This window comes from Erythranthe guttata, chromosome 12 (assembly GCF_056151865.1).
Source record: "Erythranthe guttata isolate IM_541 chromosome 12, IM_541, whole genome shotgun sequence".
Classification (NCBI taxonomy): Eukaryota; Viridiplantae; Streptophyta; class Magnoliopsida; order Lamiales; family Phrymaceae; genus Erythranthe; species Erythranthe guttata.
In genome coordinates this window covers 16,456,740-16,480,377 of record NC_142544.1, presented here as the reverse complement: position 1 = coordinate 16,480,377, position 23,638 = coordinate 16,456,740, and the positions used below count along the sequence as shown (strand labels likewise).

General features: G+C 33.9%; 4 protein-coding genes across 6 annotated transcripts; 1 reads left to right on the top strand and 3 right to left on the bottom strand.

The window, feature by feature from the left end:
- The first annotated feature begins 2,197 nt into the window (after positions 1-2,197).
- LOC105967475 (uncharacterized) lies at positions 2,198-4,524 on the top strand. Of its 2 annotated transcripts, none has more exons than XM_012992072.2 (3): positions 2,198-2,857; positions 3,680-3,829; positions 4,004-4,524. In XM_012992072.2, exons 1-3 carry the CDS (start codon positions 2,457-2,459, stop codon positions 4,335-4,337), a joined length of 885 nt encoding a protein of 294 aa, XP_012847526.2. In that variant the 5' UTR covers positions 2,198-2,456; the 3' UTR covers positions 4,338-4,524. The 2 variants fall into 2 exon arrangements, with proteins under 2 accessions (XP_012847526.2, XP_012847527.2); XM_012992073.2 differs by having other exon boundaries at positions 2,206-2,857; positions 4,028-4,524.
- A 2,908-nt stretch (positions 4,525-7,432) lies between these two features.
- LOC105967696 (uncharacterized) lies at positions 7,433-9,987 on the bottom strand. The gene is made up of 2 exons (XM_012992316.2): positions 9,415-9,987; positions 7,433-9,166 (listed from the first exon to the last, which is right to left on the bottom strand). The coding sequence occupies exon 2, from the start codon at positions 9,142-9,144 to the stop codon at positions 7,600-7,602; it is 1,545 nt and encodes a 514-aa protein (XP_012847770.2). The 5' UTR covers positions 9,145-9,166; positions 9,415-9,987; the 3' UTR covers positions 7,433-7,599.
- Positions 9,988-13,543: 3,556 nt separating this feature from the next.
- LOC105967657 (uncharacterized) lies at positions 13,544-16,381 on the bottom strand. 2 transcript variants are annotated; one of them, XM_012992270.2, is made up of 3 exons: positions 16,181-16,381; positions 14,892-15,036; positions 13,544-14,797 (listed from the first exon to the last, which is right to left on the bottom strand). In XM_012992270.2, exons 2-3 carry the CDS (start codon positions 15,031-15,033, stop codon positions 13,794-13,796), a joined length of 1,146 nt encoding a protein of 381 aa, XP_012847724.2. In that variant the 5' UTR covers positions 15,034-15,036; positions 16,181-16,381; the 3' UTR covers positions 13,544-13,793. The 2 variants fall into 2 exon arrangements, with proteins under 2 accessions (XP_012847724.2, XP_012847725.2); XM_012992271.2 differs by having other exon boundaries at positions 15,946-16,376.
- A 2,683-nt stretch (positions 16,382-19,064) lies between these two features.
- Positions 19,065-23,125, bottom strand: LOC105967638 (beta-glucosidase 40). The gene is made up of 13 exons (XM_012992250.2): positions 22,577-23,125; positions 21,735-21,801; positions 21,583-21,641; positions 21,381-21,456; positions 21,199-21,270; positions 20,983-21,070; positions 20,634-20,889; positions 20,425-20,540; positions 20,095-20,318; positions 19,943-19,974; positions 19,719-19,821; positions 19,514-19,622; positions 19,065-19,395 (listed from the first exon to the last, which is right to left on the bottom strand). The coding sequence occupies exons 1-13, from the start codon at positions 22,712-22,714 to the stop codon at positions 19,224-19,226; spliced, it is 1,512 nt and encodes a 503-aa protein (XP_012847704.2). The 5' UTR covers positions 22,715-23,125; the 3' UTR covers positions 19,065-19,223.
- Between the last annotated feature and the right edge of the window lie 513 nt (positions 23,126-23,638).

Below are 23,638 nucleotides of genomic sequence, written 5' to 3'. Positions count from 1 at the left end.
ATTATATTAAATAATATATATATTGAGTGGTATATCTAGTTTTTCCTGTCATTTTCTTGATTGTCCTTATTGGAATTAATGTATCCGAATTTGTTGTGTAAAAATCATGACTGCGACACCACATACTATAATAAATTAATTAATTAATTAATTAATTATGAGTTGCATTAAATCATATGTAAAGAGAAGATGAGGTGTTTTGACATGATTAAGGATTACTAAAATGTTAAATGTCGTTTCAATTTTACTAATGTCGTTTTGACTTCGAACCTGATTTTGACATATTTCTATTTGAATTTTTGCAAAATTCGAAACACGAAAACTGTAGTCCTTTGGGTTAGCTTTCTAATCCAATTTACATCCGCTAGATTGGATGTCGTGTGACAAAGTTATGCATGAATAAGTCACATTTTGAATTTAGATACCTCAATACATCAAAGTTGTGGACATTATTTATTGATTCATGTATATTGTATATTTCTCGTCCGACATCCAATTTTGGTGATTCAAGTTGAATTAGAAAACTAACTCGTTATACTACATATTCTATTTTTCGGGTTCTGCAAAATTTGAAATTAAAAATGATCAAAATCACATTTGAAGTCGAAAACGGTATTATTGCTCGAACAACATTTATCACATCCCTAAGGATTAAAGATAACCTCTAACTACCACTATCTCTAAGTACTACTGTATATAATATATATATATATATATATATATGTATAATTAATTAACCGTCGATTTGTTGTCGGTTGGCAGTAATCCACCGTCAGATCAGTGTGCTCAATTCCTTCGTACCTTATCTTTGTAATTATTGTATATAATCATAATTATTTGTTGAAACTTACTTTTCCAAGCAAAACAACTCCATTATTTTTTTTTTAAATGAAGACACGTTTTTTATATAATTTTTTAAAATATTTTGCACCATAACTTTAGACAAACAATTATTTTATTTTATCACGTTAAAACCACTCGATTTTATTTATCAGTCGAATCCAATCTGTGTAAAATAGCAATTGATACTGTAAGTAGAAAAATAATGTGAATAAAATATTTTTGGAAGCTTTATATCCAATGGGGAGTAGTGGCGCACAAAAGTTAAAAATAATTTGGAAAAGATTAATGCGTGGCCCTTTAATATGGTCCATTAAATATTGGGTGGAAGTGGTAACCACTATTTATATATATATATATATATATATATATATATATATAAATGAATGCATCCAAATAAACATAAAACAAAGAGAAATAAAGAATACGTGATGAATTTACTCTTTACATAATGTCTATATGCATGTATCAAGATTTTAGCAAGTGATCGTCTGTGTCAATTGATCAAAACTCGAATATTCTTGCCAACAATCAGTAGATTAAGTTTGTGACACATGAGCTTTAGTGTGATTTACGGACTCACACATGAACTTTAATTTAGTGTGGTTTACTAGCCCTTTTTTCGGTGTTTATTTATTTTTATTTTATTTTTTAAAAATAATTTTCTATTCGATTCACAATTTAACAACCATATATTTATCTATCTAAAATTAGAGTACAATAAAAAAATAGGATAAGAAATTCGAACCCGAGACAAAAAGGATGAGATTTAACTTTGAAGTATAGATTCACTTCTACTATTAGCAAAGAAGAATATGTGCTATTGATACATGTTAATTAATAATTCATTAATTAATTCATGCATTAGCATATATACTTAATTAGGCAAGATTGCACTATGTATTTGGTCTACTAACCAAACCCTAAGCCGAGGAACGAGATGGAACTTTTTTAAATGAGTGGATTTTATTGGTTTTATTTTGAATCGTTAAAAAACTCCTCGTGTCATTAATATAATAATATTTGGAAAAAATAATCGTTCTATAAACCCAAAATTAAACTTGAAGAGAAAGCTAAAAAAAAAGGGGCTCTTTTATTACACGGTTTCAGTAAGTAGACGTAACTATTTTTAGACGCAGAGCAAAATGGAGCCAGGATTTTATATAAAAATATTTTTAAAAAATATTGTGTACGATAGTATTAATGGTCTCCCTTATAATTTTTTATTTATTTTAGCTTCACTAGAATTATTAATTATCATGATTATTATTTGTTAACAAATTCATTTTTTTTTTAATGAAAAACTCGAAGAGAATGAAAGACAAAAAGGCCAATCAACATTTTTTGCACACAATTCATGCGCGTGGTTCGAGGAGGTACTACTCTATCTCCAAAATCATCCCCTCTCTCTCTCTCTCTAGAAACTTTTCTAGAGAGAGAAAAGGACAAAAATAATAATAAATGAGACCATCGAATCAAAATTGAAAATCAGCACCACTACGCATAATTATTTTTCTTTCCTCTTTCGTGAAACCCTAGCTTTCTCTCACTGAGTCTGTATATCTTTCTCCTTTGATTCCTATTCCATAATTCTCCAAACATTTGTCAATTAGGTTATGGCCGGTCAGGAGAAGGCGGATCCCGAGTTCAACGCCGAGTCAACCTGGGAACTCGGTTGCCCTGACGCCGCCAGTCATGATTACTTCTTCGCTAGCGATTATCGAGAGAGCACCATACTCAGCGAGTTCGGTTGGAATATTCCGGCAGCCGATTCCAGCGGCGTATGTGGCTGCGACGGTGGTTTTATAATCGGTTCGGATCCGATGGATCCCGATTTGGCTGATTCGTCAGCTCATCGGAGCAGTACTGTTGAGCAGACGGTGGCGGACGCTTCGATTTCGGCTTCTCCGTCGAATCAGTCGCTGTCATCGAGCTCCTCCCACGAGGATCCGCCGGAGAAATCGATAACCACCAGTGTTTCATCCGCCGCCGCCGCCAATTCGCCGTCGGACACAGCGTGAGTTGTGTGTTAGTAACTGCATGCATGTGTGGTTAGATCTAGGGTTTTATTTTTTTCCGGCAGAAAATAACGGAAACGTTAGGTAAAACTTACCGGAGAAAAAATATGCCGTTATCCCGGTCCGTACAGTACCTGCGTTAGATATTTTTGTTCACGCAAACACGAAGGTGGGATAGGGCATTTGCGGTATTTTACGAGAATTCGGGGGGCTTTTAGGGTATTTCGCCAAGAAAAAAACGAATTATTCATTCATGGACCAGATTCAGCCGCTATTGCGGCGGCAATAACGTGTCATAAATTCTTTCTTCTTTATTTTTCATTTTCGATTTTAAAAAATAGTCAACACTCCTACAACTCAATAAGATTAAATAATTATCTATTTCCCCCAAATATATATATATATATAATATTCTCGTAAGGCATGATGTAGCGGTTAAAGCAAGTTGGGTCGATTGACCAAAATTCGAATTCATTTGCCAATGTTCGAAATGTCTAGTTTGTCACGCAGTTAACCTAGTGCGGTTTGGGCATTCGTTAGTTAACCATGTTTGCATGCATTATCCGATATTTCACATATACTGTGACGAAAAGTTAAAAGAATATAATCTCTTGAGGGAATTGAATTAGTTAACTAACCTTATAGTACAAATTTAAAATTTGGAGCAAATAAATATATATATTTTTTTTTCACGTAGAAACCAGCTCGATCTGAAAATTTAAAATTGAAAATCGAAATCACGACTACCAGCATTTATATTCTGTATTTTTTCAGTGGATCATGAATGAAGGTCGAGTAGCGCCTATATTAATAATTTGCAGGACTAAGAGTAGCAAAACAACAACGGGGCAAAAACGAATCCAGCAGCCGCGTTTTGCATTCGTCACCAAAAGTGAAGTTGATCTTCTTGAAGATGGCTATCGATGGCGAAAGTATGGACAAAAAGCTGTCAAAAATAGCCCATTTCCAAGGTATACATATACCTCTATATATATATATATATGTAATTGGTACATGAATTAATATTGAGCATGAATTTAACAATTGAATGACTTTAGCATTATATTCAAGCGAAATTGAGCTTTTTTTGAGAAATGGAAATACATGCATAGTATAAACAAATATTTATATGATATAATGATCAGGAGTTATTACCGGTGTACAAACAGCAAATGTACGGTGAAAAAGAGAATCGAAAGATCATCGGACGATCCCTCGGTTGTGATAACTACATACGAAGGACAACACTGTCACCACTCAACTGGATCATACCGTACCACTCTGCAGGATAATATTCCATTTTCAAGATTCCTATTAAGCTCTTCAAATAATCCTCAGTTGTTACATGATTCTATGCCCATCGCACAATCTCCGCCAAGTGTTCAGGGCCACCACCACACCGCCGCCGGACAAGAGCCGCCGCCACCTCTTGGACTACTCGATGATATCGTGCGGCCACCTGGAATGCGAAATGGATAGCATATATATACATGCATGCATCCATATACATTTATCTATTTCATTCAGCATGAATTTTCATTATTGTATATATAGATATATATGGAGTTCTGTTTCCTTGATTATTTACAAGAAATGGGCTTTGTAAATGTTGTGTAGATTTTTTTCGATCATTGAAATAAATGGAAATTTTGAAATGAAAGAAAAATCGTATCAAAATCAACGAAATTAAAAAATAAAAAAGTTTGGAGTTGTATAAATATATGTCATTATAACAACTTAAATGCAGCTACGTACTTCTCGTTTTATAATCCTCTCAGAAGTTAGTTTCCTCCTCGAGACTTCAGTTCACGCATATTGATCTCCCTCGGCCAATCCACGAGCTCCACCTCAGCAAGGTTGTTTGTTGTTATTCTCCTGTGATCAATCATCCAGTGTGCGTATACTAATTAGTTACTTGTTTGGCACACCTCAGATTCCTTTAGCATCAAAGCCATTCATCTTGATGATCGATTCAAACACATTTTAATGCCACTATTGAGGATCGGATAATGCACTAGATCGTTTTCCTTTCTTTGTACATGACACCCCTATTTTCGCTTCGAAATTTTAATCAAAATTTCAAACTTTATGTATTATTATCATTTTTTTATCCAAAATAAATTATTTTGCTTATTCAAATGTGCTCTTAAGACTGAATGTCTATGTTTGGTAAGCTTCTCGAATTCTTTTTCATAAGCCCCAATTATTAAAATGTTATTAGCTAACAATTAAAAAATTAGTTCTTATGATAGATATACAATCTCTTGGAATTTATTTTGGATTATGCATAGAAAAGATAAGTTGGTATTTTTTTTCGTTTTTACCATAGAAAATAATTTGAATCTATGAATTAAAAATACAAATTTCTAATTTTTTAATAAAATATTTCGATCCAAAAATGTAGTTGGTGGTTATTAATAAATAAATAAAAAATTAAATTAAAGAAAAAAAAAAGGTAGGTGGTGGGCCAAAAGGTAGGTAAGGCCCACAGGGTACTTAGGAAACCTAGTTCTGGCCCATAACTTCACATTGTATATATTGGGCCCTACACGTGATCCAGAAACAACGAACTAATATTCTAATAAGGACACGTGTCGAAATAACTTCATTTTTCAATTTTATTTTTGAATTAAAATTCTCCAGTCACATTCCAGATGACATTATAAGTTGGAAAACTTTCTGATACTTTTATAAACTGAAATGATTTGTGCAGACCAAAATTAAACATTCAGGCACATTTTTTACCATTCTTCAAAAAACAAAAAGTAAAAAAACTCAAAAACTCTCTCAACCTTTCGATTTTCTTTCGCAAAGCCCGTGCAAATCGTCAACAGATCGGAGGTAATTTTTACGTTTTTACGATCCTCTTGTTATGTAGATTACGAATCCGGAAAAAAAAACGAAAAAAATCGGACTTTGGCCTGCCCGTGTGAATTTACACGAGCGCATCCACTGTGCTCGTGTAAATCCACACGAGCAGGCCTTTTTATATATATATATATATATATATATATATATATTTTTTTTTTTTTTATTGCTCGTGTAAAAACACACGAGCGTTTGCAAAGGGCTCGTGTGATTTCACACGAACGCTTTTCAAACGCTCGTGTGTTTTTACACGAGCAGATTAATTTTTTTTTTTTTTTTTGTTTTGAATTATAAGATGCTCGTGCAAAAACATGCGAGCATTTCAACAGTGCTCGTGTGAAATCAGATGAGCACTGTTGAAATGCTCGCATGTTTTTGCACGAGCACAACAATTTAAATTTTTTTTTTTTATTGGGTAGGAATAGTACAAAAGGTAAATATTTATGGTAAAAAGGTAAAAAATCATGGTAAAAAAGTGCATGAATGTTTAATTTGGCCTGCGTATATCATTACCCTTTTATAAATCCATTTAAATAATGACAGCCATTAACCAGCAAATAATTTTCATTTTTATTTTTTTCTGGGATAAATTACTCGTATACGGTATCAAATTTAGTGGATTCTTCTAGTTTATGTGGAATATTCTTTAGTTTGAAACAAGAAAATGAAACAAGATGATCATAAGATGTGTATCTCGACTTGTTAATATCAAATTGTGGTGCATCAGAAACTGCATGTTTGCACAAAACGAATACAAACTAAAGAATATTTCACGGAATCTAAAAAAATATGCTGAATTCGACACCACAAGGGTGAATGTGTCAGAAGATTTATAATTTGAAGATAGCTCTAGTTACTCAAACGAAATAGACTTTTTCATAATTTAATCTTAATTCAAGGTCGATGTAATTTATCTTTTTTTTTTTTTTCTAAACAAAACATGTATATATAGAATAATAGATAGCATTTGCTTCACATACTTCCCACAACTGCTGGCTGCCACCTTACACTAATGAAGTTAAAAAAAGCCAAGAAAAGATATACTTTTTAAAGTAGGGTGTGGAAGTGCCAAACAAGTATGTGAATTTTTTTATATATTTCTCAAAAAGTCAAAAGAAAATGAACTTTTAAAATACTCAAATGGCACCAAATAAATTGGATCTCAAGTTTGTTAGGTTGAAAACATCATTCTTCCAATTTGCAATATTACATAATTTATTTATTTAAAAAAAAAAAGGAGGGGGGGGGGGGGGGGGGGGGGGGGGGGTGGGTCATAATCGAATGCAGTGGACGGTTGTGTGTGCTGAATGCACTACGATATTCGACTATGCGCAATTCTTACCAAAATTCGATTTTTTATAAAATGAATGGTGGTAACTTGTACTTCAATCAAAGCAACCAAATATGCCATAAGACAACACTAGTGATGTTCTCATGACACAAACTTTAGCTTCCTTCCTTCACAAACACTTAAAATCTTCACCTTTTTTTACTTGAAGACACACTTAATCTATTTTTTTTTTAACCACTGTGATTATTTATGATGATAGAGACAATTAATTATATTTTAGTTAATTACAAAACCACTTAAGTAAACAACAAACTGTGGCTGAGTTAACCAATGGATGCTGTCTTGATTAGGACAAAGGACTCTCTAATTAAGATTTGAGATGCATACTTTTGTGTTGTATGGAAACTGCCAAAACTAAATCATAAAAATTGATGCAATATTCAATAAGAGAATAAAATGAATCAAAAATAAAAAAATCTTAAAAGTTTTTTACCATGCTAAATGCTTCAAATGAACAAAAAACATAATCTTTGGAGATGCAAAAATCGAAGCATGTTTTCGGAACACGAAAAAAAAAAAAATCTACCAAGAAAAGAACTGTCCACGCTCGTAATCCTCGTTAGCTTCGGGTGCAGGAAGATTAAGATCGAGTAAATCAGATTGCTGCTCGGTCTTCTTCTCGACGGGGCTTCGGTTAATGTAGTTTTCGTCGTGACCCCCGATGAAATGTGACCTCTTGTGACCACCTAATGCCTGCCCATTCTTGAAAACCCTGTCGCAGAAAGGACAGATATGCCCTTTACTCTTCTTCGCCTTGTTCTTCTTCTCGGCATTGTGGGATGCTGCTAGCTTCTTAGCAGTCGGTTTCTTGCTGCTTGAGGGCTCGACGAGTTTTTTGTAAACGGTAGAATCTTCTTGGCTGTTGTGGACACTTTCGTATCTCGATTCTTGGAATTCGTTGACTCTTTTGTGGCACGGCCTGTGCCCTCCGAGAGCTTGATATGACTTGAACACCTTTTTGCAGTTGAAGCATTCGTATTTGCTTTTCTTGGGAGCACCGTTTTTCGATTCGGGATTTTCCGAGCCGTACTTTCTCTTTCTTGATTGATCAGTCCTAGCTACTAAATTTGAAGCCATAACACCATTATCGTCGTCATAATCGTCACCATCATACTCATTTTGCTTGCTCAACTCATTCTTGATTAGTTTCGAGCTCTTCTTGAACTCACCAAAACCACCGTACCTTTGGAACCCGTCTACAGATACATCCGATTCGGCCTTTGCACATTCATCCAAGAAATACCCGGAATCCGAATTCTCCGTTTTTTCAATTTCTTCACCGAAAGCAGTAGCATTCAACTTCTTGATTTGAGAAGCCTCGTTCTGGTTGTGACCGTAACTTACACTCTCCTTCCTACCTATTATCATTTCAATCGAGGAAGACTTAGTCTCGAGAACTACCGAATTGTTATCCGAAGACTCCACCACCGAGTTCACACCACCACCACCACCACCCTTGTTACAACCGGAATCCTTCGACAACATCATCAAACACATAGCAACCTCCTCTTGATCTTGCCCATCAATCTCAGTCACAGATGAAGAACCATTATTATTCCCCAAATTAAACGGAGAATTATCCACAAGTTTCTTGTACCTTGCAGCACTCTTTGACAAAGACGATCTAGTCGTCCGAACTTCCTCTGCTTCTTCGGTATCGGAATGCCCATCAAGCACAATTTTCCGACTCTCACTAGTCCAAGAACAATTATCATCCTTAAAAACCCCCCTCTCCTTATCCGAATGACAAGCCATGTGACCGCAAAGAGCTTTCATCGATTGAAACCCCTTACCGCATTGCTTGCAAACTTTATCCTGAGGCAGAGGAACCCTCGAATCGACAGCCCTCCATGTTTTCTTGGGATTCTCTCTCAGTCCATACGCAGACGACGACGACACCCCTCCATTCCCCGATTCGCCGTTCTTCGATTCTTTCATCGTAACCTCGAATTTGTCATCAGATTCAGCTGAAATTGCAACCACGTGTGACCTCATGTGCCCACCTAGTGACTTCCCACACGGGTACTTTTTGTTGCAGAACTTGCAAACAAACCTCGATTCCATCATATCTCACTTCAAAATTGAAACTCTAAAAAAATAAAAATAAAAAAACCCAAAATAAATCAGTAATCAACTAAGTGAAGTTGGAACAGTGAAAGCAAAATGCAGCATCTCTTTTGATCTAACGCGCAACCAACAGAACAGAAGAACTCAACCCAGATCAGAAGGAATCAAAAAAAAAAAAAAACAACACCATTAAAGTACAGAGATGAAGCTTCGTTCGAGCTCGAAATCGGGAATGTGGGTTTTGGGCAAAATTGAACACAGAGTATATACCTTTGCGGTAAGGAACAGGATCGTCGAACCAACTCACTGAGTCAGATGTGACAGTTTTTTTTTTTTTTCTAATCGGTAAAGTGAAAGATCAGACCCGAAGCAAAAGGGAACAAGGGCTATTGAATTCCCAAATCCATGTAAATCTCTCTCTCTCTCTCTCTCTCTCTCTCTCTCTCTCTCTATCTCTCTCTGGGAAAGAGAAATTGGGAGAGAAATAAAAAAAATAAAAAATTAAGCTGGTAATATTTATGTATGGAGATTGTGATAAAGTTTAATTGGGGAAAGAATCAAACTTTAAGAACAGATGGGTCGCTAATGTTGGCCTTGAACTAGCCACAGCAGATTTGAGAAATTTTAAATTAAAAATTAAAAAAAAAAAAAAAAAAAAAGGAAAGAAGAAAGACTGTTTCTTCTTGCCTATAATCTCTCTCTCACTCCTCGCGCACACGCACAAACCCGTCTCTTTCTCTCTCTACATCTACACACATAGTTCTTTTTCTTCCTTTCTGTTTGTTTGTTGTGTGCAGTAAGGGGAGGGGAGGAGAATTCCATGCATGGAAGCAAATTATATATGAAGAAAGGGGCCAAACAATAATAATTAAAAAAACAAGAGAGAGAAACTGTTGAGTAGAGAGAGAAAGTAAGGGTGTGACGACACGTGTACTTATTAACAGAAATCCCACGGTCAGGATTTGTTTGTATTGTTTTCATCTGAGGCGAAAAACATATATCATAATAAATCATAATAAATGATATATGAATCTTTTTCTTATTTTTCTTTTTCTTATTTTTTTTCTTTTTAAAAAAAAAATTAAATTTTTGTTTGTTGAGGCCTAGTTTTGTCTTTGCTTAAATGTCAAGCCTAGGAAAAAAAGGCCGAATCCTCAGCCGTTTTATATTATTTAATTCCATTCTTACCCCTTATAGTACTAGTTGGTACAAATTGGTGGCACCAGGGGTATAATTGGGATTTATATTTTTTTAATTATACATACATATATATATATTGAAAAAATGGAATTAAAAGTGTTTGAATTTGTTACAGCTTTACAATCTTTGAGTATCTTTTGTTATCAAATTTAGAGTAATAATTAAGTTTATATCACTTATATATTTGACATATTAAGTAAGTTCACATGAGTAGTGAAATTGGGGTGTCCTTTTCTTTGTGAAATTATTGATATAATATGGTATTAAATTTTAAATTAAAATATGCCAATTAAATCTGCAATCATTTAAATATATATATAAAGAAAAATAATATAGAGGAAAGAAATCAAAGGGATTGATATTTTTAATGCATGAATAATTATGGTTAATTAGTGGGGAAAGATTATAGTTTAATTAGGCACAAGTTGGTTAATTAATGAGGTAATTAACTTAATATCTTGTCTGCAGATCTACCATCTTAAATTTGATTCATTTAGAGGAAAAGAAAATTCCATCATGGCACTGAACCCTATACACTAAAATTATTTACACTTAGATCCAAAGATATGTGCCATTTATTTTATCATCCAATTTATTTATTTATTTAATTTATACTCCACACTTTGCAATTATGAGCTTTTCCAATTTGTTGCTTCTATTTCCTTGGATGTTTGCATTATGGTCCATTTTTCAATGTTACAATAAAATTAAGGCCATATTGTATATTACTCCTTTTCGTTCATAAATACGTGTCGTTTTTAGGGAAATATATATTATTAGACTAAAATACCCTTATTCATGCAACTTTACTGTCAATTATCTCTATCACAGGACTAAATGATCAGGGTTATTTTAGTCTTTTTAATGTGTATTTGACTATTTTCCCTAAAATCAACAAACATTTATTAGAATTTTTGTGCATAGCTGAAAAACGACGATTATTTAGGAACCGAATGAGTAATTTTCTTTATACTTGTTTTGGAAAATTAATAGATATTTATATTAAAATAGATGGGATGAAAACTAAAATTCATTTGGAGGAACTAATATTATTATTTATCTATTATATATATATATATTCGAATTTTATTTATTTTTAAATGAAAACTTTTAATGTGAGGTAGCTTGACAAGTAAAATTACATTGCTCACACCAAACATTAAAAGAAACTTCATTGGAACTCCACTTTGTGATGAAGAAAATTTATTATTTAAAAAAATACAAAAATAATAATTAATGCTAATTAATATTTCCTTTTTAAATTGCAAAGTCAAACTATGGTGAGTGGCTATGGTTTGTGCTTGTCTCATGCACTTCACATTTTTTCTTAAACTTTTGAAGTTGTAATGAGACATATGATAAACATAATTTGTCATATAAATTTTCAATTTAAATATAATTAGTTCATTGTCAAATTGAATAAATGCCCTCAATTAATTAATTTTTCTTTTTTACAAATCAATTAATTAATTCACCAGCAACTAAAAAGCTGCCACCACAAACTAACATCATGGAAGCTTGAAAAAGCCACTTATTATAGCTTATTCATCAATCTGCTTATCCAAAATCAGCCTTCAAAAAGCAACTTGCAAATAAGCTACATTCTTCTTTCATTACATTTGGCATCCCTATCGATATTATTTACACTAATTTTATAAATAAATAAATGTTGTTATTTAATAAAATTTTATCATTTAGGGAATTGTTTTTTAATAATTCAAAATAACACAAGAAATTTTTTCTAGCACAATTCAATCTACTTTCTAAACATGCACTGACAGAGCCAGAATTTTAAGTTCGAGAGGACCGAATGCACTAAAAAAATTATAACAGGGACCATGGCCCCCCGGCTATATGCTGACTCCGCCCCCGGAAACAACTTAATTAACATCAATTCACCTAACAAAAGTCAATATTTCTACTTAATTATGAGTTAAATTATCTTTAACACTTGTGATTATATTATCAATCCCAATGATAAAATGATTCCTACACAGAGAATGCTCAGAACTCACGATCAATTTATTATTTAAATATTTAACATTATTTTAATAATCAGAAGCTGAAAGCAGCTTAAGAAGATGAACTTAATTATTATTTTTAATTGACTAAGTAAATCTATATTAGGGAAAAGTGCCAACAAGTACCAAACATCTACTAGCTGGCCAAGTATCCGAATGGAAGAGCTGTTATTTAATTTGCTTATTGCTTAATAAATAAAAGCACTTTTTTTTGTTCTGTTTGGGCCATAAGCTATTTTGGGGAAAGCATTTTACAGCTTTTTATAAGCTGCCTAACTTCAACATCACTGCTTTGATGCTCTATACAATTTGTGGTGAGGCTGATTGTTTTTCAATCAGGAACTCATCACTCAATTTAACTTTTTTTATATTTATTTATTTATTTTCTGCAAATATCAAGAATTAATAATAAGAAATTGACTTCTTCATTAGCTAATTTAATATAATCCTTTTTTTAAGTTAACCGAGAATTTTCGTTATTCCACGCATAGCCCGGGGATTGGATTTATCGTTTACGCCTATATAATTATTTCTTGGGTAAACTACGGCCACCTATTGAGGTGTGGTCAAATTACAAAAATATCTCTCTTGTCTGGGTATTTACAATCACCTCTCAACTATGAATCTTCTTACATGTCCAGTTTTATGGTGCCAAATTTAACAAAATCTTCTAGATTTCGTGGAAAGTTTACTAATTTGTACTTGTTTTGGTGCAAAAAATGTAGTTTCTGATGCACCACAACCTAATATTTACAAGTTGAGAGATACATTTTATGATCATCTTGTTTCAAAATGTGGAGCTCAAATAATGTAAAACTGGTACAAAATAGAGAATATTCCACATACTCTAAAAGATTCCACTAAATTTGACACTGTATGGATGGATGTGAAAGAAGATTAATAGTCGAGGACTTGCTGTAATTACCCAAACATGAACAGTTTTTTTGTAATTTAACCTTACTTTACGGTGGTCGTAATTTACTTTTATTAGTTGTTTCTTATAGATGAAATTAAGAAACAAAGTAGATTCCTTGAAGCTACTAAAGCATAATCGGCTTAATTTAGCTAGAATATTTCTTTATTTGTCTTGTTCATTGCAGAAATGCACCATAAACCCAATAATGCCTTCAAAATAAATAATAAAACTAAAAAAGAAAATTAAAAAAAAAATCCAATAATAAATTCCACCCCAAAAATAATTTAATTTTATTTCATAACCCAGGTCTACAAAAGAACGGTGGTCCCATAATAAAATTAAATTCCTATTTCCTAAATTGTCCCCAGAATATTTCCCTTAGGTTTTGGAACAAGACTGATTTCAGGCAATTTTCTTTAACCTTTTTCTCTTTCTATCTCTACTAACTATTCATACAAACTAATACAAACACAGAGCCAAATTTGAGAATTAACCAAAACAAGTCACTCTCATCACTCACTCTTGCCCTTTTGTCCAACTTCATCTTCCTTATTATCCCCACCGACGTTTTCGGGGTGGGGCCCGTACTCATCCACCCACCCCACATCCAAGTCCACGTCATCCAAAGACTCAACTTCATCTCCTTCATCTTGAACTACATAAAAGTACTCGTCACGGTCAACTTTCATGTCGTTTTCGTCTTCAGAATCTTGACCGAACAAGGACCTGCTCTCGCCGAACAACTCGCGCGCGCTTTTATGCTCTTCCTCGTCGTCGCTATCAATCTGCAGCATGAACGACCTGTTCTGAGCCCCCCGCCTTCGCAGCATGAACACATTGAAGTAGTAACTGACAAAGTCCTTCCTTGTTCGGTTCGGGAAAACCGAACCTAGAACCTTCCAGAAATCGCCGCCCGGATTGGAGAACACCACCTCGTGAAAGAGCTGCTCTTCGTCAGGTGTCCATTTCCTACTGGCCGCCTCCTCGCCCATATCGTAGAATCCCAGCTTGACGAAAACCTCGTCCCCGATTGTTTCTTGTAGTTTCTCTCTCGCCTCGTGTACATGCTGCTGCACGCACCTCATGGACCCCACATCCATGCAGCTGCAATCGGTTCTGCCCCGCCCGACCGCAAACGGGTCGGCGCTGCCCGACCCATTTAACCCCGGCGGGCGAACGATACAGCTGCCCATCAGTTCTTGCTCCCTCTCATCTGAAAAGGCTTTTCGGCTAGCAAATGGGTCCCACTCTGGGACTTCAGCTTGATGGTCTGGTCCGATGGGGATTTCTTTCCTAGGAGGGGTGTTCAGTAAGTATATATACGGGTCCTCAAACTGTAATGGCGGTGGCATTGACGGTGTGCGGAAGTCAACATCCGGAATATTCCCAGCATATTCTTCTTCCTCTTCTTCTTCTTCTTGTTTGCCGTTGCTAGCTGCCAAAGATAAGGGTGCACTTGGCGTTGACTCTTTGTCCACTATACACGCACCATCTGTAACGCAGTTTTCGAACTCGCCTGCCGGTGATAAAAAGAGAAACCTTGTGAGTCAAAGTAGACACGGAAATAAAATGTCCAGTAAAAGCACTCGTTTTTAAATAACATAATTTACCGGGATAATGAAATCTTGGAGCAGTTGTAGAAGGCGAATCCTCTGGGGTAAACGACAGCTTCTTGTTGTTGTGATCTTCTATACGTTGCTCGAAAGAAAGCTCCGGAAGATTTTCCTCTTCGAAAGGTCGTTTCACTCCCATCTTCTGTATTGCAGGACAAAGCAAAACAACTAATATGAGTAAATATCATTTTTAAAGGGGAAGTACGACATTCAATACAAGCAGCAATGTTGTGGAATGCGACACAGCAATAAAAACTATACAAGTCTGCACTTATAATACGCACCTAAGTGCTATACGTACAAACACGACTTTGCAAGATAAGAAACGTACAAATAGTAAGTGTCATTATGATTATGTGGCACGTGTATACACCCAAATATTCTGGCAGCATCAGTCCACAAAAGGAAGGAAAAAAATCATAAATAGTCAAAGTGAAGATAAATTTTGTGACCGTCGCATGTAGACCACGTAACCTAATGAGTTAATGTAAAAACTGCCACGTTGAAGTACAAGCACGAAAAAACAATAAATCACTTTATTAGTATTCCGTTAGTGAAACATAAATCAATTAACTAACAGATAAGCCAATCAAATTCAATTAACTAACAGATAAGCCAATCAAATTCAATCAACTAATCGATAATTCAGCCAAAATCAAAACCAGATAACAGTGTTACAAGAAAATTACTATCATTACGCCAATTACATACCACCAAACATACAGAGTTGTCCTTAACAAGCCTATATAGACTTTTATGCTACATCAGATTCACTAAAGCTTTATTTTTACAGAGGCAAAAGAATCACAGATTAACTAATTTAATATCAATTTTTTTAATTTAATGACAAAATCCTTCAATCAAGAAAACCCCCAAATTCCAAAAAAACCCTAACCCTAGATTTACAAATCAACCTATAAAATCATAAATAGCATATTTTAAAATCAAATTCAGACATGAGATAACTAAAAATTAACACAATTTTTAGATCCAGGAAAGCTAAATTTAAGAATCACCCCAAATAGCCAAACCCTAGATTTCAAAAACTCACCAGATAAAATTACAACTTCTGAATCAATTAACAGAGGGGGAACAACAGATATCGACAATTGAAAGAGAAAACCCAAAACAACAACAAATTTCAGCAGCGAAATCGGACAGATCGGAAAATCGAAAGCGAAAACCTAGAATTTCCTAGGGGTCAACACATTGGGTCGAATAAACAATCAATCGAAACAGAAACGAACGAATTGAACCAATAGAGTTCTGGATTCGAAGATTATTACATGAATTTCAAAGACGCTGCTGAATTCGATGATTTTGAGATTGAACGAAATCGATGAAAATTGGGGGAAATTTTTCGGTGCGGTTCGTTTGGTTTTTGTAGTCAGGAGGATCCGGATACGATGACCCGGATATGAGTCACACGTGTCGTTGTTACAGGTGTCGCCTAGCTGGATGAGAATCGTTTTATTTGGGCATGTGTTTGGTGTGCTGAAATTCCACTGTGCTTTGACTTCCCAAATAAACAAATAGAATATTTAAAAGGAGAATACTTTTTTAAAATAAAATATTATTTTTTTGTTCCCCAAACAACCCTTTAAGCTTAATGAAGTATATTTCTCTAATGTTTTTATCTTATTTATAATTAGTTTATTTCTTTCTCAAATAGGCCATATACCAAAAAAATTATATCTTATTTTGAATTTTTTTATTAATATTTTTCAGGTCGAATTTGTCGTACACAATTGATGAAGTAGGAGAGTGTGTCGTCTAATGATTTAAATTTTGATTTTTTTTATTAATATTTTTCAGGTCAAATTTGTCACACATAACTTGTCCAATGCAAGTTACACATCTCGTATAGTACACGAATTATTGCAAGCGAATTCATCCTGTGCATTGTGCACGTATTTGGTTGCGCGTTTCTTCGGCAAAACGAGTTCGATCTTTAATTTTTCTTTTTTCTTTTTAGTTAGTTAATGATATGCCTAATTGGGCCAACTCAATGGGCCCACAAATTATTTACCTACAGGGCCACAAGCCCAATATTGAAGACCACTATCACCGAGGCCCAATCACCTTCAAGTAAGGCTTGGGTCCGAAAATCTCAATTAAGCTATAAATAAATGTTTGAACTCATTCCTTAAGGTACGTTCTATTTATTGACAAAAATTCTAGAGCTCATATTCTCTCTATTATCTCCACGATCTAGACATCTGATTTGAGCGTCGGAGGGGTTTCCGCCGGATCAACCCCGGCTTAGTTCACGTGTGCTCATTTCGCAGGGACCTCAGGATCATCAAGTTGTCAAGCTACTGATCCGTTTTGCTCTCCCAGCTCGTTTTCTACAGTACACCAGATGATCTAAGTAATTAGCATCATCATTTAGTAATTTTCCTACTTCAATAAAATTAAAATCACATATCTTTTGTATATAGTTGGAATTTTGTATTTGTTTCTCCATTTTGAATTTTGATTACGTTTTACCATTTTCAAATTAAATGTAGGGGTCTTTATGGTTGTATTTTTTTCTAATTTATTTCTTTAATGATCATATTTTGCAATGTTTTTAAAATCGAACTAACCACTCGAACGATCAATTGAGTTATGATTCGACCATAGTTTTGACCTATCTTTAGTTATTTCAGTTATTTTAATACTAGTAAATTACTAAAACTCTCTAAATTTAGGCTAAATTACAAAAAAGTCCATCACCTATCAGTAATTACCGAAATCATTATGATGTATGTTTTTGTCATACACCGACCCCCTCATGGTGTGATTTTCACGGAATATTTTTAATTCTAGGGAATATGTTCCAAAATACCGATTCTAACCCTGCAATAGTGGAACCATTTCGAAGGTAGTCATGCACATATGCTTAACAAATTGCATATGTATGCTAAGATGGTCCGGTCCATATTAGCAACCCGTGAAGTATAGTGACATTGCAGTGCGATGTAGAAGAAAATGAAATTATTGTAGAAGGTACACCAACAGCACCTATACTTAAGGGACTGTTTTTAGGGGTATAATCGGTATTTTTGTACGAATATTCCTTGGAATGAAAAAGATTCCGTAAAAAAAATCACACTACAAGGGGTTAAGTGTAAGATAGACACAAACTTGGGGATGGTTGGTAATTACAGATAGGTGGGGTGTTTTTGGTAATTGAGCTTAAGTTCAGGGGTTTTTCCGTAAGTTTCCTCTCTGCAGAATTACATCATTGCAACTGGAATTGAGTCACTTCCAACGGCATGAATAGCTCGGTCGGTCTCGGTGGTTCTCTCCGGCGTTTCCCCACATCAATGTTCTCTCTCTCTCTCTCTCTCTCTCTCTCTCGCCGCCAACTAAATCTCACCGCCTCACCCCCTCCCTCGATTTCCACGTGGGGGTCGCACAAAATTTATATTTGGAAATGGATGCCCGCCGCTAAATGATCTTCGTTGATCAATTCTTGAAGAAACAGCTCCATTCACCTACGCCGTCGGATCAGAAAGCTGAGGAAATTTCCGATCTAGAATCGAATATTCCGTTGAGCGTGAAACCCCCGGAGAAGCTCGTGGATCCTCCTCGGCAGCAATGAAGCCCCGGGAACTGGGATCCGACCCGCCAACTCGTGGAGACCCGGTGTTGGGATCCGAAAAGGAGCTCAGATAACGCTTCCCGGAAAAATAAAGTAAGTGGTTTTCTGAAACTGTCAGTGAAAATCGATATTTTTTTTTTCTATTTCTAAATGATTTGTTGATTGTGCAAGTGTGTATCTGCTTGCTGATCTTATATATGTTGATATGTTTTGCTATTTTCTGAAATTAATTTCATGAATTAATTGGGGATTTTTGTGCTACCGATGTGTGCATAATAGTATATATATACGATCCAGATCTGATGTACTTTTGCCCATGTTCTGAATGAATTATTGAATTTATCAGTTATCTGCTGCTGCCTTAAATTAATGTCGGTTTAGGTTACGATCAATTTAGTAAGCTACACATCAATTTGGTTAAGTTGCACGTTGTTCTTCGGGCAGCAAACTTTTAAACAGAAAAATCGAGAGCAGCTTTTTTTATCAAAATGACGAGCAACCGGCTTTAGTCGAAAGACTCGAAACCAAATAAATGTTTGTTACGAATGGAGATGGCCTAGGCGGCACTTTGATCAACCTGCTTTAGCAAAGATAAAACACAGAGAATGGATATATATCTGTATAAATATTATTGTGTGAATTGTATGCACTCACTGTGTGTGTTTCGATGTTTGTTTACTGAATCAATTTTTATAATTCTTGTAACTTTATTATTTTTTCCCTTTTTAAATAAATATAAATTAAGTAGCCAAGAAATTCTTGAACCACTTGACAGAATCCTTTGCATATCTCTTGAGCTTGTCATTGTAGTCGACATAGTAAAGTCCGAATCTTGAACTGTATCCAGCTCCCCATTCCCAGTTATCCATTAAAGACCATGCAAAATAGCCTCTCACGTTGCAACCATCTTCTCTGTGAAAAAAAGAAACGAAAAAACGAAAAATCGAGTTAAAAAAATAAGCATAAAATAGAGGTTAATTTTTGTAGAGTATCGGAAAGTTGAAATGAAAACTATGCTAAAACTAATTACTTGATAGCAGCTAAGAGGTTAGTCAGATAGTCGTTATGATATTTAATCCGCTTCTCGTCTTTTAGAGCATCCTTAATTGACGTAAACAGGCTGTTTCCATCGTCCATTCCTGTTCATTAAAAAAAATAAGACGATGTCTATGGTAATGAATATGAATCAGATGGTGATACAAAGTTACGGAGAATTTTTAATTTGATCTTTTTACCGTTTTCAGTGATAAGTACGAGAGGGTTCCCGTACTTCTGCTTAATGTAGTTCATCAAACTTCGTATCCCATGTGGCACAATGTATAACCACACAGAACTTGCCTGCAAATTTTTAAATGTACTAATTTTATTTATCAGCCTAAATTTTCTAATATTCTTCAGGGACATTGTGTAAGAGTATAGTAATTAATAAACATGTGCTTCTGCCTGCATGCATATATACCTTGTCAAATATAGGCTTTCCGATTACAATTGCTGCAAGATAAACGAAACACCGATAAGTAACGAGACGATTTAATTGTTTCTAATTTATATAAAAAAATGAGATGAAAGAAAAAATATTTTCAGACATGAGAATTTGGTTAGGACACATACGAAGGGTTAATGCACCAGAGTCTGAAACTGTGTCGTTGAACAGAACACCCATTATGTTAGTGCTGTTTTCTCTTGCATACCAAGTCGTGTAGTGATTTATTCCTATGAAATCGAAGGCACCCTTTAGCTGAGATGACTGTGCCTCAGAAAATCTTGGCAATCGGTTTTCGACTCTTGTTCTCATTGACTTTGGATAGTCACCAAGAATTAAAGGTTCTAGAAACCTGGTTCATCAAGTAAGCAAAAATAGATCGATCAAAATATGTAAAATCACTAGTTCACAATTATTGTTCTTTAAAACAAAAAAAAAAAAAAAGAAAAAAAACTTACCAACCCAAGTGAAAATCGATTGCTCTTTGTGTTGCTTGCATATCAGCATACGAATTTGATGCGGGTTCGTACCAGAAAGAATCCAAGGATATCCCGATCGATCCATGTTGTTTTCGCTGCAATAAAACAAGAATTACCAATAGTAAATAGTTGCTTTAGTTTTAGTTATTATATATTATTATGATTTAATTATGCACTTGATTAATTACCTGATATTTTTTCCTGTAAATATCTACAACAGTTGCATGCGAAAGAAGCACATTGTGCGCAACTATATAAGGCTCGGTAGCCGAATTTCCGGCCCCACAAAAAGCATGGAGAAGGATAGAGCATCGACCGGGTGCCTGAAGGCCGACATCATAGCCTTGTACAGCAAAAGTATGCGGCTCGTTGAAAGTTATCCAATTCTTCACCCTATCACCGAATTCCTTAAAGCAGGTTTCAGCGTATGCTGCATAGTCTTTTCTGTTACAATAAATAAAAACATTTTTTATCTTCTTTTTTTTTTAATGGAAAAGAAAAAATATATATTCACGTGTGAAAAGACGAATTAGTTACATGCTCTGAGGGCTAAGCCATCCCGTGTATCTGTCGTGGAGACTTTGAGGGAGGTCCCAATGGTAGAGTGTTACGTATGGTTCGATTCCTACACACCCACAAACACACACACAAACACACACACACACACACACACACACACGTAAATACGGATGTATTTAGCGTCTAAAACTAGATTAGTACTGATTACGAAGTAAATGTGTTGTTAGTTATTACCGTTGGATAGTAAAGCATCGATGAGATTGTTGTAATGTTTGATTCCAGCTTGATTTATTTCACCTGTTCCATCTAATGATGACAAAAAAATGCAATGTTGAGAAAGTTGCAAGAGATTTTATTTATTTTTTATTTATTTATTTTTTAATTTAGATTTCGAGTGGTTCGGAGAAGCTAATTACTGGGGAAAATTCTGGACCAAGCAATTGAGAATCTGTAGGCATCCATTCCCATATCTTTCATGAGCTGTATATCTTCCTGCATCAAAAAACAAATATATGACATAATATTGTGATATATATATATATATATATATATATATATATATATATATATATATATATATATATATATATATCGAACATCACGAGAAACACTACTTACATTGTAACGGTGGTACTGATCATTTGCTACATCGGCATTGCTAAAATCGACAACTTTTCCTGGGGCAAAATCGAAACCAAATAATTGTGTAATGAAATATTTTAAATCAAGATTCTTTTTATTTTATTTATTATTTATTTATTTTTAGTTACCAAAAGAATGAGCAAATGTGTCCCAGATTGTTTGACCTCTTCCATCCTCCTTAACAGCTCCTTCATACTGAAAATATAATAAAAAATCAAGTTATTACCAATATGATAGAACTTTTTATTTTATTTTTCCGGGTTTTAAATTATTTTTGAATATATGTCCGTATAGATTTATTTTAAAATATAGAATTCATAGTATTGATATACACATGATTTGCATAAAGATAATTTATAAAAAAGATATTTAGTTTGTCAACAAAAAATTTGTTGGAACTAACTAATCATACAATAAATATGGAAGAACAATCTTTTGAGACATTCGACTTTATTTTAGTTTCGACTTATTTGAAAACTTTAATTTCAAATTTACAAGCAAACACATTTTTTAAAAGATAGGAATAGGAATTTAATGTTATATAAGATTTGAAGTACATAGAAATAAATTCTTAGAATTTAATGACAATTAATTTCAAATTATTTAAACTTTAATTTTGAGTTATTCTTTAATAATGACAGTGGATAATTAATACAAATCTATGTTTTTACTATTTCAATCGACCAATCAAATCAAACTACAAGAAAAGAATCAAAAACTTAAGTTTGATGATTATCAAAAGAAAATGCATAACTACAGTAAGAAAAATAGATAATGAAAAAAAAATAAAAAATAAACGGAAAGAATTATTAAATAATGCAGCGGAACTTTTTGGATATATACCTCAAGTGTGAATGCAAAAATAAAACGACAAATATAATCCATTATTTTAATCCGTAAATGAAGATTAAAAAAATTGTAACAAAATTATTAATTATCAGACAAAATTAAATTAAAATAAAAAACAAACCTGATAAGCAGAAGAAGCAGTGCCAAAGACAAAGCCTTTTGGAAAATTTGCTCTGCTAATATTTTGTGAGCAACAAATGGGAATTATTACAATAAATGCAAATATCAAAGCTTTGATGCTTTTTCTCAGCAACATCATTTTTATTTTTTATTTTTATTTTTTTTTAAATTATTTTTTGAGTTGAAAAGAAAATGAGAGAAGCAAAGGAAGGAACTTTGTTTCAAGACATTTTATTGTGTGTATAGGATATATGTATATACATAGGTGTATAAGTAATTAATATATGGTTGTGTGTGAAATGGATGATGATTGTATGTAGACGACAATTAAAAGTGTAACAATATTTTATGTCTCTAAAGTTTGTAGCTTTTGAGTGTGGCAAATTAAATTGGTGGGCACTGTGTGTCTGTGTGTGTGTGTGTGAGAGAGAGAGAGAGAGAGAGAGAGAGAGAGAGAGAGATGTGGTGGTGGTGGTGGTGGTGGTGGAGTGTGTGTGTGTGAGAGAGAGAGAGGAGTTAATCTACAGAAATATTGTAAATTTGTAATAAATAAATGTATATAATTTTTGTAAGCATTATATATAAATGTGCAGTGTGTAATTAATTAATTAATTAATATTGTTTGCTCGGAAAAAATAATAAATTAATATTGAGAATTGTTGTGACATGAATTTTATCTGCCAAGTTTCGTTCTTATTCACGTGTGTTTTCTCACTTACCAAAAAAAATAAAAAATCATTTATATTAATTATCATTTTTTCTCACTCTTGAAAATAATAATCAATGTGGGACATGATCAAAGGTTTCAGTCTTTCGGACTATACGTCGTCGTTCTGTCCTTTTCTTTTAGCACAATTTGCTTTTCAGTAGAATTAATTAATGTGAAGATGTCATTTTCCGTAACTAAATAAATTTGAATTTGATTGCACGCATAATAAACATTGCAACCATACTTTCAGTTACAATAATTAAAAAAATAATAATAATGATTTTTTTTTTTTGCATAGATTAAAATTCAACTTACACGATTCCTCTTCATATTATTTTGTGCTTGGGATATGTA

Bases quoted from the DNA above. Each gene is read 5' to 3' on its own strand.
- LOC105967696 (XM_012992316.2), bottom strand. From the start codon at position 9,144: ATGATGGAATCGAGGTTTGTTTGCAAGTTCTGCAACAAAAAGTACCCG.
- LOC105967638 (XM_012992250.2), bottom strand. From the start codon at position 22,714: ATGATGTTGCTGAGAAAAAGCATCAAAGCTTTGATATTTGCATTTATT. The intron at 21,271-21,380 runs GTAATTAGCTTC...TGTCATCATTAG, and splicing joins TTGGTCCAGAATTTTCCCCA to ATGGAACAGGTGAAATAAAT. The intron at 19,396-19,513 runs GTAATTAGTTTT...TTTTTTTCACAG, and splicing joins AACCTCTTAGCTGCTATCAA to AGAAGATGGTTGCAACGTGA.
- LOC105967657 (XM_012992270.2), bottom strand. From the start codon at position 15,033: ATGGGAGTGAAACGACCTTTCGAAGAGGAAAATCTTCCGGAGCTTTCT. The intron at 14,798-14,891 runs GTAAATTATGTT...TATCACCGGCAG, and splicing joins TCCAAGATTTCATTATCCCG to GCGAGTTCGAAAACTGCGTT.
- LOC105967475 (XM_012992072.2), top strand. From the start codon at position 2,457: ATGGCCGGTCAGGAGAAGGCGGATCCCGAGTTCAACGCCGAGTCAACC. The intron at 2,858-3,679 runs GTGAGTTGTGTG...AATAATTTGCAG, and splicing joins AATTCGCCGTCGGACACAGC to GACTAAGAGTAGCAAAACAA. The intron at 3,830-4,003 runs GTATACATATAC...TATAATGATCAG, and splicing joins AAAAATAGCCCATTTCCAAG to GAGTTATTACCGGTGTACAA.